Source organism: Sciurus carolinensis, chromosome 1, assembly GCF_902686445.1.
Source record: "Sciurus carolinensis chromosome 1, mSciCar1.2, whole genome shotgun sequence".
NCBI classification, from domain to species: Eukaryota; Metazoa; Chordata; class Mammalia; order Rodentia; family Sciuridae; genus Sciurus; species Sciurus carolinensis.
The window spans coordinates 179,417,513-179,433,692 of NC_062213.1; the positions used below are offsets into that span (position 1 = coordinate 179,417,513).

Below are 16,180 nucleotides of genomic sequence, written 5' to 3' on the forward strand. Positions count from 1 at the left end.
ACAAAAAACAAAAAACAAAACCCAGAATCGTCTTCTACAATAGTTTCACAACAAATGCTTTCTCTATATACTGAGTATCAATAACAGTTGAGGGCATTAAAGTATAACTTAGTGGAGGCATTATTGAAGTTGTTCTTCTGACTACTTACTATTAAGTAGTTATTAAGGCTTATTATTAAAGTAAGACAGGCAGATAATCAATGTCTTGCAGTCCAATTTTTTTTTTTTTTTTTTTTTTTTTTTTTTTGCGGTGCTGGGAAATCGAACCCAGGGTCTTGTGCTTGCAAGGCAAGCACTCTACCAGATGAGCTATCTCCCCAGCCCCCTGTCCAATTTTGACATCACATACTATGTGTTTACTTTATGCAAAGGATCTTCTCTAAATCATCAATATTCTGTATTAATGAAGGCATACAAGAGCTATGTTAGCATAGCTATCTATATAGCTTAACACCTAACTTTGAATATAGTGGACTAAAGAGACTGCGATATCACCCAGAAAATGACAGGGAAAAATTAAAAATTTTTTATAGATTCATGCAGAAAGTAAATTGAGAAAAAAATTGCAAAGGAAAGGACTGAAATGCTCAAGAAAGAGTCAGAACAGCTAGAAAGGTTTTTACAACCATCATCATCAGTGACAACACAGAAGATATAAGTAAAGCAATCAACAGTGAGAGACTACAATAAAACTGTCAATTAAACGTTTAAACTCATTTAAAGTTCTTATCTAGCCAGGCACAATGTGCATGCCTGTAATCCCAGGAACTCAGGAGGCTAAGGCAGGGATCATAAGTTCAAGGCCAGTCTGGGCAATTTAGTGAAACCCTGTCTCAAATAAAAAATAAAAAGGACTGGGGATGTAGGTCAATGATGGTAAAGCACCCCTTGGATCAATCCCCAGTACTAAATAAATAAAAATAGAAGTTCATAACTCAGGTGAGGTGATCCATACTTATAATCCCATATACTCGGGAGGTTGAGGCAGGAGGAGCCAAAGTTCCAAGCCAGGCATTTAGCAAGCCTCTGCCTCAAATATTTTTTTAAAAAAGGGCCGAGGATGTAACTCAGTCTTAGAGTTAGAGTTACTGGGTTCAACTGCCAGTAAAAGTTTAGATCTCTAACTCTTCAAGCTGTTTATTATGGTTATCTCTATGGAATTGTTATTAAGTAACTTTTGCCTTCATTTTACTATTTTTTTTTTCAGTGCTAGAGATTGATCCCATGGACTGAGGTATGCTAGCCAAATGCTCTACCACTGAGCTACATCCTCAAACACCCCTCCTTTTTTTTTTTTTTTTTTTTCCTGTTTGTCACTAGGAAATGAATCGAGGGATGCTTTGCCACTGAGCTACATCCACAGTTGTTTTTTTTTTTTAATTTTATTTTGAGACATGGTCCAGTCGCTGGGATTACAGGTGTGCACCATTCTGACTGGCTCCCAAGCCTCCTTTAAAATTTGAGATAGATTCTTAATAAGTTGCCCAGGCTGGCCTCCAATTTTTGATACCCCTGCCTCTGCCTCCAGAGTAGTTGGGACCACAGGTGTGTGCCGCCAGGGTACTATTTAAAATTTTTAAACGAAAATAATGTGGACCCTTTTATGAAAACAATCAAATGTTTTGTTTTTTTTGTTTGTTTTTTGTTTTTGGCAAAACATATGTACTTTAAGGCGATTAAAAAGAAAAAGGAGAGTGCAAGTCCTTGGAAGGATTGCAACATCTTTATTTTCAGAAAATGGTTTCCTAATCCTGTGGTTGAGCATGATAGATAACACGAATGTCATGGGGAAATTGTGATTCTAATATGTTAGCAGCTTCCTCTAGGAGGCTTACACAAAGATAAAGGAGTGAGTCTGGACCCAAAGATCCTAAGAGACTGTGAAGCAAGCATAAGCTCACACTTGAAGGCTGGCCTTTTCTTTCTTAAGGCCCAACAAGCTTGGGTCTCACGAAAACTTCCCGGAGGTACCAAGAACCCCTTAAAGCCACAGTCCGCCATAGGGCCAAGTTAGAAGGCCCAGCAAGGGCTAGGGTCAAACTGGTGCTGGGACCGGAGCAAAATCAAGGGCTAGGGTCCATTCCGAGGCTGACGGGTGTTGGGGTCAGGTGGGCCCTGTCTAGGCTCACCTGCCGCTGTGCTAGGAAGGTCTCCCAAAGATACACTGTCCAGGAAAAAAGCAACACCGCCCAGAAGATACGCTTCTCGGCCGGCATCTCCCACATCGCGTCCAGCGACGCCCACATCCCCATGGCCACCGGGTTCCACCAGATCCTTCAGCGTGCACCGGTGCCACACCGACACCCGTCCTCTCAGAGCGTCTCCGCGGTGCCACAGCGATATCGGTCCCTTCCGAGTGCCTCTACACAGACACCCGCCCCATGCCAGCCCCACCGCGCTGCGGGCAGTGTCACAAAAACACTCTTCCCCTTGCCGACACCCGCTAGGGATTCCTACTTTATGGTAGAAAAGGACCAGCCCCACCTTCCTCACTTCCGGCCCAAGCGGGCGGGAGCCCAGACGCAGAGTTTCCGGCCCCGGCTCAGCGGCGTTGCACCAACTTCCTTCCCCCGCCTCTAGACGTTGGGTTGCTGCCCAGGGTTCTGGCTCTCTTCCTGGGCCTTGTAGAGCGGCCAAGGGCGGAGCTTTCAAACCTCCCGAGGGGCGGTTCCTTTAGGTCTTTTGGGGCTTTGGTGCCCAGAATGGGCTGCGGCATATGCTGTGTTTTCCTGGGATAGGACGAGCGACTGGTATTCAGGGTTTAGCGGTCGCCAACCCTTGAGCCACCATCCCCGCCCTGAGGTGGCTGGGAAGAATGGGAGAGTACTGTAGATTTCCCAGACTCTAAAAATCTCTCCTCTAGATTCGTGCTGTCACACTGCGGTAGGTGCAGCCGTGGGATATCAAAAAAACGAGGCGAGGCATTGCACATGGACTGTTTTGGCCTTTTTGGGGTGTTCTGACTTAAGTTATATTAGTGATGAGAATGACAGTAGCAATGAGAATTTCATTTACAGATCTATGTCATCCACCCCAAGTGTACCCGGAAGTGGCAAGTGTGTCCGGGAGCAAGGCAAGAATAGCGTGAGTTAGAAATTCCTGCAATGAAAGGCCTGTTCTTCATCTAGAGGACAAACTGTGCTCAAGCCTCAGTGCCATTTCCGTTTTCGGATTCAAAAGTGAAATGTGTCACACCTGTTCACACTTTTATTTCACTGAAAAGAGAAGTCAGAATTTGATCAAAGTAAATCTGATGGTTAATTGGTTCTATAGACTGGTGTTGCTAAGTTACTAATTCTTTTAACGATAATTAAGCTAAATCTGTATTTAAATTACAGTGATACTGCGCCAGGGCGCACTATTGTAATTCCAACGACTCTGGAGGCTGAGGCAGGAGAATCCAAGCCAGCCTCAGCAATTTAGCGAGACTCCATCTGGAATTTAAAACAACAACAAAAATAGTAAATGGCTCTAATAACAGACTAGCAAATTATTTTGTAGGTAAGATGTTCTCCGGTTCTTTGTATTCAACAAAATAATGGTTAACCTAATTGAATTGTCAGCTGATGAATATTACTTTTGATTCTTGTACTATACCTCAGAGAGAAGCCCCCAAATTGATTAACATTACCTAAACAAAACCACTAGCTTTTCATCTACTTATTTGAATATTTCTTAGCATTGCATTTATTAAAACAAAAAAGGAATAGAATTGAAACTGAACCCTGTTGATTTAGCAGTAAGAAATACTCATCTAAGTGCATTAATTAAGCGATAGGAAAGCCCCATCAATCTCAGGACTTTCTATGTGCTAGGCAAGCCCTCTTCCCAACTGAGCTTCCCCTTTCCCAGCCTTAAGAAAAGCATTCTATAGAATTGTACCACTTATGTTTCTGTATTATCAAAATTTGTCATTGTGTTGTTTTGACTAGCTATATACTAAACAATTGCAATGATTAATGCAGAAGAATTTTTTTCTAATACATAGAACCATAAGTTACAGCAAATTGTTAAAATTTACTTTCCTGCATATTTTATTGCAAAGATGTGATCAATAAAGGTTTTTAGACATAATTACAAACTAATTAATTTACATTTGGATAACATGGCAGAGGAGAACCTAAATATTAGTTGGAGATGATAAAGGAACAATGTAAGACTGTTTCGCCTGCTGGAGAGGGGCCACATTGCCTCATTTGTCTTATCTCCAAAGCTTCTAACTCAAATTTTCCCCTTACTTTACCCCAAAAGACATTTCTAACTCGTGAGTGGCCTGCATTCTCCCCTGAATATGTATTCCTTGCTTTACTAAATAAATTTCTCTGCCTACTGGGATAGGGTGGAGAGAATGATGTTGAAAAGCTCATTAATGTATTTTTTTAATGGATGAGGGTGTTTATTCAATTGTTATACATACTGTTGGATGCATCATAAAAAGCGATTTAACCGTTTTTAAATGTCAGTATTTATAATTTGCTAGAATTACATTCTTGCCAACTATTTAAAATTAAGTTGAACACTTTTAGATGGGAGCATAAACATCAAAATATTCTCTTCTAGGGTCATCATTGCTATGCCCTCTTTACCTCTTCTTGCCCTTATCTGTGAGTCCAAAGCCTCACAGAAATCTGTCACTCAAACTTTTGACTGAGAGCACAAGTTTAGGGTCAAGCTGCTTGAGTGCCAGGCATAGCCATATCCAATAATTAGTAAGTTACTTAATCTCTCTGCATCAGTTCTTCATCGGTACCTCACCTCCTCATTGTAGGATCAAATGAGAAAATTCATGTAAAGCTGTAAGCAATGTACATGACAAATAAGTACCCAGTAAAGGCTAGCTACTAGCTCTTCATACTAGGGAGAATGGCATCATAGACAGGATCTATCTCCATGTCCAAAGAGAGAGAAACAAGAAGATGGTATGAAGTTTCAAAAAGCCAAAACTGACTGAAGTTCATTCATTCAAGAAATAATATCTGCAAAATACCAGATACTGCTAGGTTCTGGGGTGAACCAAAGCCCATCCTTCCCTGGAACTTATATTCTTAGTGGGCAAGGATAGATGGAGTGAGAGATGAGAAGCAAATATGTCACAGTAAAAGTGGAGGTGGTGGTAAGTGCTATGAAGAAAAAGATGGGAAAGGGGAATAGAGTATATTGGTGTGAGGGGCACTAGTTTACATAAGATGGTCAAGGGAGGCCTTTAATATTGACCAACAGTTGATCACAGACCCCCCTCCAAAAAAAAACTTGGGTAATGGGGAAAATGTCAATCAGAGTGAACATTAAGTGCTAAGACCTTGAAGTTTGACAATGTTTAACCCATCTGAAGACTGGTAAGAGGGTAAGGAGGAAGGGAAATGCACAATCTCCTAGTTAGAACCTTTTACTCAGAATGAAAAATAAGCCATTGGAGAGTTTTGAGAAGTGATATCCCTCTGACTACTGTGCAGAGGATAAATGTAATAAGGACACAGATGGAAGCTGGGGTCCAGTTAGGCCATTTCAAGAACTCAGGTGAGGTCTGAGGGTGTAGTTCAGTAGTAGAGCCTGTGCTTCCTATGTACAAGGCCTGGGCCCAATCCCCAGCACCACACACACGTAAAAGTATCCAAGTGAAAGAGGATGACTAGGACTAGTGTGGTAGCAGTGGATAGAAAAGTGAGTTACAGAAAGTGAATAACTATGTATTCACTTTACAGAAAGCACCAACAGACTGGAATCTACAAAGAGGAGCTTCATGGTTGGGGATATAGCTGAGTTGGTAAGGGTGTTTGCCTCGAGAGCATCAAGGCCCTGGGTTCAATCCCCAGCACACACACACACACACACACACACACAAGAACCAAAAAAGAAAAGAAAAAACCAGGAGTTTCGAAGTATTATCAACTTTTTACTCCAAAATCTGGGTCCTTTTTCCCTCCCAGAATTGTAGAACTAATAATAAGACTGAGCACCACTTGAACATTGAAGGAAACTTTTATTCTTGGCCAAGAATAAAACTTCCCACCCCTTGGGAGTTAGGAGGATATATATATAGAGAGTAAAGGAAGTGAAACTAATAAAAGGGAGGAATATTCATGTCTTTTATTAAAATGAAGTTAGAGATTTGTTTAGCCATCTGAGACCGCACCAGTTTCAACTAGCCCAGCTGAAGAACTCTCAGTCTTCAGACATCCTGTTCTCAAAGGTAAGCAAGATTAAAGCCAGCATGGTGGGACACACCTATAATACCAGCTACTCAGGAGAATGAGATTGATGATTGCAAATTCATGGCCAGACTCAGCAATTTAGTGAGATGCTGTCTTGTTATGGTTTATATATTAGGTGTCCCCCAAAAGCTCACGTGTGAGACAATTAAAGAAAGTTTACAGGTGAAATGATTGGTTCACAAGATCATTAATCTAATCAGCACATTAAACCCCTGATAGGGATTAACTGAGTGAAAACTATAGGCAAGTAGTGTGTGACTAGAGGATGTGGATCCCTGGGGACCCGTGCCTTTGGGGTACATATTTTACCCCTAAAGAGTGGAGCGGGTCCTTCTACTTTTTTGTTCCATGTCCTGAGTTGTTTTCCTGTTCCACACTTTTAGCCATGATATTCTGCCTCACTTGGGCCCAAAGCAATGAAATCAACCATTTGAAACCTCTGAAACTGTGAGCCCCAAATAAATTTTCCTCCTCTAAAATTGTTCTTGTCAGATCTCTTGGTCACAGTGGCAAAAAAGCTGACTAAAACAGCACTCATGGGTTAAAGAGGGGAAAAGAAAAAAGAAAGAATAGGGTGGGAGAAAAATTCAACTAAGATACCTACCCAGTGAAAGACCAGGGCAGGATAAAATAAAACAAAACAAAACAGGCTGTTAATAGGATCATTGCCAACCAGAGAAAGGTTTGAATTTGGAGAATAAGAATTTTCCTCCATAAAGTGGTAGACACTGCTCTAGGGGTAGTTCATTGATCTAACCTAAATGATAAAATAGCTCTCAAACTCTTCAACTATCTTGCCTTGATTCTCTGATTCCTATTAATTGAATGAATGCTTGGTATCAATTTCCTATGTCTATGGTATGAATCAATCCCTCCCTCTCCCTTTCTCTCTCTCTTTCACACACACACACACACACACACACACACACACACACACACACACCTTTCTGAGGAGCTGAAAGCAAGGAGTGAGGTGACCCCATCAGTTTCTATCACACTGTGACAGTCTAACAGGAGCAGCTAGTCTGTTTTATCTTTTGTATCTAGCTTATTCTACTTTGTTTACCACATGGGCGTCTAAATCTACATTACTCCCTGTTAAAAGACCTATAATGATATATTTATGACAGTCCAAAACCCAAACTATATTTTCATCATAAGGGTCTCTCCAGAGGCAAAGGAGACAAGACCTCTACTTGGACCTTCCAGGCTCTTGACATTTTACAGGAAAGAATTTAAGGATACTTCAGATTTTAACAAAGAGGAGGAATCAATAGAAAGTGAAAGGTGAAGGTACACATTCTCGGAGCAGAATGAAGGCTATCTTTAGAGTGAGAAGTGCTTTGTGAAGGGTGGCACGGGAAGGCGTGGGATAGCAACATCAGCCTGGTGAACTCAGTTCTTTGAAGATCTATAGAAGTTGATGGTTATCTCATCTCCCAGGATCTTCAATGACATTGTCTCTTCTATCTGGATGATGTTTGGAATGTGTCTACATTATTGGTTTCTTTAAATACATCTCCTTTGCTTTATCTAATCCAAAAATACATTGTGTAGACTAATAGTGTACTTAAACTCTGATTAAAATGAGGCAATTTTCATAGATAAATTAATTTATAATGACTCTAAAATTTGTAGTTCTCTTAGAAATTTGGGAGTGATAAGCCTGGAGGAAAAAAACAGATCAGGGAAGTAAGTCTGCCTGTGGGTTTTTAGACTTACAGCTGATGTCTCTTTTTCTTCCCCTTTTGTCTTCTTTCTGCCTATCTTTATTCCTCTTTTCTACCTCAGGACGGTATGACCTTAAAGGTCCTTCAATACGGATATCAGTCTAGTTACTATCAAGGCCTTTTTTATAGATTAGCATGACACTCCATACAGCAGCACAGTAACAAACCTCTCATCTAAACTGTTGGATAATGCATGTTGTCAACTTGCTTGTTCAGTTTACCATATCATGAATTAAAGCTGATTTGAAGCTGAGGTTAGAATTTGCCTGAACCCAAAATCATAATGTAACTCTGAAAATAGTGCATCAGCCAGTCGAAATTCTCCTTGTTTCCTAAGTGAGCCATCCTATTTCTTATATACACCAATGATGATCCCCAGGAGAACTATTTTCCATTTCATTGCTATGTAATCCTTTATGGGACACCTCAATGTCACTTCCTCTGCAAATCCTTTTCTGGCCCTACCCTACATTCACCCACTGGTTCTTGCACTTGTACATTGTAAAGCCAAGTCTCATCTTACACAGAGGTTGCATTTTAACATCAGGGCACTAGGCAGGAATTATGGTCAAAATTACCCTTGGAAATCCTTTTAGGAAGAAGACTGCTATATTGTTCTCTGTTGATTAGCAGAAACAGTTTTTCTCCAACATGGCAACAATTACTTTATTTGCACACCAAATGAAATACTTGAGATGCCAGATAGTTATAAAGTGTCTCAAATGACCATGATCACATTTATAGTACCAAAATTAAACAGTTTGTAAAATCTGAGCCCTGCTAGAGAACCACCTACTGCCATCTCCTCAGTAGGACCCTCACTATCTGTCTCCTCCTCTCCTCCCTCAACAGAGCACACATTCATTGTGTGCAATGTTTCCCTGCCAAGCTGGAGTCACATAATTTCAAGATGATACAGCCCCACTGTACTATAATTTCTTGTTCTGACCTTGCCTGTCCCTTTGACCAGGCAATGCTCCTGAAGCACTCAGGACTAATCTCCAGGATTCTCACAATGCTTAACACAGAGTAGGTATCAGCAAAAGTCATAAAATTAGTTTCACCCTTGATCACTGTTACGTTTTGGATGTGACGTCTCCTCCAAAAGCTCATGGGTGAAACAATGCAAGAACATTCAGAGGTAAAATGATTGGGTTATAAGAGCCTTCACCCAATCAGTGAATTAATCCCCTGATAGAGATTAACTGGTAATTGAGGTGGTACTTGAGGTGGGTAGGGTGTGGCCAGAAGAGACAGGCCATTGTGGGGAGGTGCCTTTGGGGTATATATTTGATGAGCTAAGCTTAGTCTTTGATGTCTGATCATCATGTGAGCTGCTTCCCTCTGTCGCGGTCTTCTGCCATGATGTCCTGCCTTACCTCCTGCCCTGATGGAACTGGCTGTCTACAGACTGAGACCTTTGAAAACTGTGAGCCCCCAATAAACTTTTCATCTAAATGTTGTCAGATCTATTAGAGTAGTGAAAAGCTGACTAAAACACTCACCTTTGAGTAATTAATGCAGGAATCTCATGGGACTGCATATTTTTTCTTATGCCAAACCACAGCACAGGCCAGCCTATGTCTTCAGAACAGTCCACAGCACAGCACCTCAATACTTCGGTCCCACCTCTTAGCAGGATCCTAAGGCAGTAGCTCTGACCACCTCCCTTCTTTTCCTCAACCCATTTCCATTCCTTTCCTACATAACTGCTTATGGTCTTCAGCCTGACAAGTAGCACTACAATCCCAACTCCTCCACACACACACACTGGAAATTGCATGGTAGGTAAGTATTCTACCGTGAAGCCTCACCCTAAGAGACATTTTTTAACTATCTGCATACTCCATCTTACCCTACTATACACACAAGTAGAAGCTGGACACTATTGAATAGAGAGTCAGTTCTTGCAGGATAATTTCAATCTAGTTCTCTATCTTTATTGATAACACCACTGCACACATGAGGGAAACAGTGTTTTCTGGAAAAGACTGGAGTTCATCACATTTCAGATGTGGAAGTAAACCCTGATGTGGGCAAGGGACTCTGGCAGTCGGAGCAGCTACAGTAGGGCTCAGAGGAGCAATCTCTCTTCGTGGCAGGTTTTTGGGCAAGGATCATCCCTTCCAGGTCCTTCACTTTGTTTTCCACCATCTGAAGTTTTTTCAGAATTTTCTCTTGCAGACCCAAGGACAGGAAGAAATTACTACTGTTTTGATTCTGACCATTCCCATCTGGGTTGGCTAGCAAAGCTTGAAAAAAATCTGAGCCCTTCTTGTAAAGCTGGTAGAGTGTGATTACAAACAGCAACACTCTCTAAAACAAAACAACAGAATTTGAGTGTTATTTGTTCATTCAAGTGAAATGCCAGTTTACTATACATGCAAAAGATCTAATAGTAACAGTAATACCTCATTTCTATGCCAAACTTTCCTTTAACAGAACATTTTCATATTTATTAATCTTTTTCATATTATTACAAACTGAAGTGGTAGGCAGTTTTTCAGACCACTATACTTTGGAAGTATTTTTTTGCATTTAATGAATAAACCAGGTGCGGTGGTGCTCACTATAATCCCAGCTACTTGGGAGGCTAAGGCAGGAGGGTTGCAAGTTCAAAGCCAGTCTCAGCAACTAAGTGTGACTCTAAGCAGTTTAGGGAGAACCTGCCTCAAAATAAAAAAATAAAGGGCTGGGAATGTGGCTCAGTGGGTAAGCATTCAGGGTTTAATCCCCAGTACCAAACTAAATAAGGGCGGCTAGGGGTGTAATTCAGTAGAAGGCTTGCCTAGCACCTGTGAGGCCCTGGGTTCAATTCCCAGTACCAAAAAAAAAAAAAAAAAAAAAAAAAAAAAAAAAAAAAAAAATTGTAGTAATATTATTATTTGCTGAATCTGCCACATGCTGGACTCTGTGCTAGAAGTTATATTGCCTATTTTCTGCATGACCTATTTATGCAGAAAAAAAAAAGAAAAAAGGAACCGTATACCATTAGATATCTTTAAGTTTGGATCCTGTCATTGTCCAAGGTCCATATTGGAAGTGGTAGAACCAGGACTAAAATCCAGGAATTCTCACTTCCAAGAATAGTGGTCTGAAAAACTAGATTTTCTGGTCATAAAAAATTGTTTTAATATGCTAAGACAGATTCCTGCTGGGATAGGAATAAAACCAATTGCCTCATTTAAAATAATGAGCCCTGCTTATTGAGTATGCATATGCTAAGTTTTAATCCTCACAACAATTCTGTGAGGGAAGTACTGCTAGTTAGCCCATCTTACAGATAAGGACACTGGTGCTTAGAGTTTAAGTGATTTCTCTCAGGTCACAGAGCAAGTGAATCAATAGAAATTTAGGCCTAAGCAGTTTGAGTCCAGAGCCCACACCATTAACTGTTCTGTAATAGCACTACCACCCCCTGCTTTTTTAAAAAGCATGTGTCTGAAGGCCTACAAGCTCATTCTTCTGATTGAGCTAAACCCAGAATTAGACTGTTTCCTTTTGTTCCCTCTCTTCCTTCTTTCCAGTTGAACCCAGGGGTGCTTTATCAGTGAGCTACATTTCTAGCCCTTTTTATTTTATTTTTTGAGACAGGGTCTAAGTTGCTGAGGCTATTCTTTTTTTTTTTTTTTGAGGCTATTCTTGCAAATTTACAATCCTCCTGCTTCAGTCTCTGGAGTTGCTGGGATTATTAGCATATACCACTGTGTGTTAAGTTTGTTTTCTTACCTGACATTCTCCTATTAACTGTGTGTACACATATGTATAATATATACATACACCCTATTCATATATGTGTACACACATGCTCTTTTCTGTTGAAGATCAGTTGGATTGCATTAAATGATATTTTGGAGAACTTAATTTGGAATACTAAAAAATTGAGTTCAAATCCCAGCTTTGCCAGCTCTAACAACATGAACTTGGGCAGGTGATACCCACGTTACCTCACTTACAAAATGGAGATGATAATCCCTGACCTGCCTACTATGCAGTGTTTTGAGAGGTTGCTGGACCTGGTGCTATATATTTGTAAATCCCAGCTACTCAGGAGGCGGAGGCAGGAGGATTCCAAGTTTTGGGCGAACCTTGGCAACTTAGTGAGATTCTACATCAGATAGATGATAGAGATTAAGGGCTAGGATGTAGCTCAGTGGTAGAATATCCTGGGTTCAATCCCCAGAACTGCAATAAATAAGTGAATGCTACAAAATAATCCAGTAATAACTTCTGCATTTATCAAGTAAATCACTATTTAAGAAAGTCCTCTTTAGGGTTGGGGCTGTAGCTCAGTGGCAGAGCACTTGCCTAGCATGTGTGAGGCACTGGGTTTGATCCTTAGTGCTGCACAAAAATAAATAAAATAAAGCCATCTAAAATAAAAGTCATCTATAACTACAAAAAAATTAAGTCCCCTTTAAATCCTCTCTTTTTATTTCTACTGAACCTCAATGCACCTCAGTTTCCTCATTTGTCATGTGAAAATAACCTCGATCCATTTCACATTAGCTACTGGGATTCCCAAAACACTTTGACTATATTATTAACAAGCAATTATTATTAATAATCAAACCAAAGAAAGTAAAATCCTGAATGTTTCTCACAATCCCAAAGAGCCCCTATATATGGATGGAGGCTTATTTTGTTAAAATATAATAATGAAAACATTGTGATGACTTTACATGCTTCCTATCAGTTAAAGAACATGTCACAGTAAGAACAGAAATACCCAAGATCCTGGTTATTCTACAATGCTTATTCTATAAACATAATAGTCACTCAAAGATGAATAAGTGATCAAATAAGTTTTGGGGTAAGGTTATGAATTTGGTCTATTTTATCATAGCAGACAAACAAAAGGTCATTGTAGAAAAGAGTATTCTTATGCTCAAAACCCAGTGGTGGAGGTTTTCCAGGATAACTTATTTTCTACCAGCTTGAGACATGGGTTCACCCTTGATCATCTGCATGTTCTTAAAGCTAGGTGGCAGCAACATGGGAGAAACAATCAAAATTCAATTTATAACTATTTAAATTTCTCTGTAACAAAAGAGTACAACCTGAATTGACCGAACACATTCGTTTCCATAAGACAAATAATCCTATTGCCAACAAAATTAAAAAGCAAATCCCCAGGAGATTTGCACAGCCGGAGCAAGATTATCTATTAGCCCCAAATTCGTTTGCTGAGGAACATTAGTCTCTCCCAGAAAAGTTGCTTGCAGCCAATTCCATATTGTGCGGAGAGAGACAGAATCTAAGAGGTTGTCCCAGGTAGAAGGTGAAGGTGAAGATGGTGTCATTTTAATACAGCTCCAGGAACTACATGTGCAGAGGCTTCAGGAATCTAGACATGAGTTAGGGAGAGTGGTCTGGGAGCCCAAGTGTTCTGGAGCCATTATGAGTTGTACTTTGTGATGTCACTGTTCCATAGTTCGGATCATTCTCACTCAAAATCAACCAAGCACTAGCCTGTTTTCAGTTCATTCACTGTGCTTTCTCTGATCTTTGGCTAGTCACAGCACTTTCCGATATAATTTTCTGCAATGATGAAAGTTTTATATCTGCCTTGCCCAATGTGGTAGCCACCCATCACTTGTAACATGGGTAGTGGCCAGGTGTGGAGGCATTCACAAGGGGCTGTAATCCCAGTCACTTGGGAGGTTGAGACAGGATTGTAAATTCCAGGCCTGCCTCAGGAACTCTGTCTGCTTAAAATAAATGAAAATACTGTTAATGCAGCTCAGTGTAAAGTGTCCCCTGGGTTCAATCCCCAGTACACATACATAAATGTGGGTTGTGTTGCAGAGGCTCTAAATCTTACATTTTAGTTTTAATTAAATTTAAATTTCTACATGGAGCTCATGGCTAGTCTATTGGATAGTGTAGATGTAGAACATTTCCAACAATTCCTTGAAATGTACAGCAGTTATTTTTCACATGATGTGAGCAAATTGGAAATGTGAGAAGATTTAGAAAGGTCTTTCTTTAAAAGTGAGTAGTTTACTTGGTAAATGTGGAAGCCTGTACTATTGGATCATTTTGCAGTTTTCCATTCTTTTCAAGTCACTATAATTTAGAAATTGTGATCTTTAAGAAGGGTTTTCATATATTTGAGCCCTATTTACAAATGGGGATTCCACGTTCTTCACAAGATTTGTATTAGGAACAAATAGTATAATTTTATAAAACATTTTGTTAAGCAGTAGCATACTGTACTGTAACCTGCATGGTGTGTTATCAAATCAATGGTTTACTGACTAGTACCTATCAACTCAGCAAGGTGGTGGGAAGACATTAAATGGATGTCCTGTTCCCAGAAAGCTTTCATGAAAAAGTAGTTCATACATGAATATATAACCTAAATTGTTAGATCAGAGTACAAAGACAGAATCCAAAAAAGTTTGCAACAAGAAGGAGCGCAGGGGCTGGGGAGATAGCTCAGTTGGTAGAGTGCTTGCCTTGTAAGCACAAGGCCCTGAGTTCGATCCCCAGCACCCCCCCCAAAAAAAAAAAAGGAGCACAAAGATCAGTTATAACAAATTAAAAAAAAATATTGACACATGAGTTGGAGACATAGATACCATAGGCTTTAATTTGTTCATTCTAGTTGAGAGAAAGAACAGGAATAGAGGAGCTCTGGAACCTGTTTGAGTTAGCAGAGGCGTATAAGATGCTGTTGGAGATGGAGTGCTTTTGTCAGAAAGAAATGATCGACTGATTTAAGAATGACTGCTATTAATGTTAAACCCACAGTCCACTAGCAACTGAAAGTCACCAGAATCCTTTCTAGCAAGGAATAAAAATCAAAAAGACTTAAGAGTATGTCTGTAACAAGTCAAATGCAGTTCAGAAAATATTAAAGAATGGTATCCAGAAACCTTTTGGATAAAGATGGGATTATAACAACTGAAATATTTCCCAAGATTCCCTCTATTAGATTAGATAAGCACCTTACACTTCCAACAGTTACATCCAATTGTGCAATTTGGGGCTTAACAGTCATCTTCCCCATCTTCCCTACTGTAAGGAACCATATATCCATTTTATTGACTAATATATCTCTAATGCTTGGCATAGTAGGCATTCAAACATTTTTAAGTGAATGTAAATATATTCATAGGAAAAACTGTTCATTCATCAAGTGGTTATTGTACTTTACTATTTGTTTAGACAGAAGCATTATAGAGTAGATGTTAAGATAAGCCTTGGGAACTGAGGATGAAGCTCAGTGGTAGCACGCTTGCCTAACATGCATGAGACCCTGGGTTCAATCCCCAGCACCATCCCCGAAACCCTGCAAAGAAATGCCTTTGAGTGTGATGGATCTGAATTTGTTTTTTTTTGTTTTTGTTTTTGTTTTTTTTGCTAACTTGGGCAAGTTATTTAACCTAAGGCTCAATATCTTCATTTGCAAAACGACAATAATTCCTTTCTTGCAGAGCTATAATGAGGATTCCATAATTTGTGTGAAAAGAATCATGTTACACATATAGGTAAGGACTACTATTTATAGTGACATTTATGACTAAATAAAAGGTATGGTAAGCCCCTAAAGCATTGTCTCAGAGAAAATTCGGTCCAAAAAAACCATTTAGTTTTTTACTTCTCTTCGACTCATGAACACTGTTAACAATAAACTTAACACCATCTATGCAGGCGTCTCAGCCCACCTTTAACAAGTGTCATCCACCCCATACACCACTCAAATCATTTCTACTCAGTAGTCTTTAACAATCACACCTTCCTAACTTAAGAACACTTACTTTCAAGCCTTCAATAAGGGCTGGGGAGATAGCTCAGCTGGTAGAGTGCTTACCTCGTAAGCACAAGGCCCTGAGTTCGATCCCCAGTACCGCCAAAAAAAAAAAAAAAAGAAAGCCTTCAATAGATTTCTTCACTATCTTTCAAATAAAATCCTAATGTAGGACATGGTTACGGGACACTAAAATGCCTTGTTTCTGTTTGTCTACCCAACCTTTTCTCCTTTGCCTCTCCTGTTTATTCTTCCAACTATAGTCACAGTATTCTTGTCAATGTCATTAACATTCAAAGCTGTTGCACCACAAACCCTTCCACATAATAGGCTCCCCACCCCACAGGAGATTGAACCTAAGAATGTACAACTGACCTACATCCCTGGTCCTTTGAGACAGGGTCTTAGTTGCCCAGGCTGGCCTTGAACTTAGGATCTGCCTGGCTCAGCCCCGAGTAGCTGGGATTAGAGGCATGTGTCAC

At 40.0% G+C, this 16,180-nt stretch overlaps 2 protein-coding genes across 2 annotated transcripts in view; both read right to left on the reverse strand.

Annotated features, from left to right (window-relative positions):
• Positions 1-2,469, reverse strand: part of Zmpste24 (zinc metallopeptidase STE24) — a 49,677-nt gene extending 47,208 nt beyond the window's left edge. The window contains 1 exon segment of the mRNA XM_053743425.1: positions 2,130-2,469. Coding sequence (XP_053599400.1) covers positions 2,130-2,252 — 123 coding nt within the window. The 5' untranslated portion in view covers positions 2,253-2,469.
• A 7,438-nt stretch (positions 2,470-9,907) lies between these two features.
• Tmco2 (transmembrane and coiled-coil domains 2) lies at positions 9,908-13,331 on the reverse strand. Its single transcript, XM_047566939.1, is given in 3 exon segments — positions 9,908-10,254; positions 13,003-13,080; positions 13,083-13,331. Coding segments are annotated over 3 exon segments (552 nt in total). The 5' UTR covers positions 13,246-13,331; the 3' UTR covers positions 9,908-9,943.
• Positions 13,332-16,180: the final 2,849 nt, after the last annotated feature.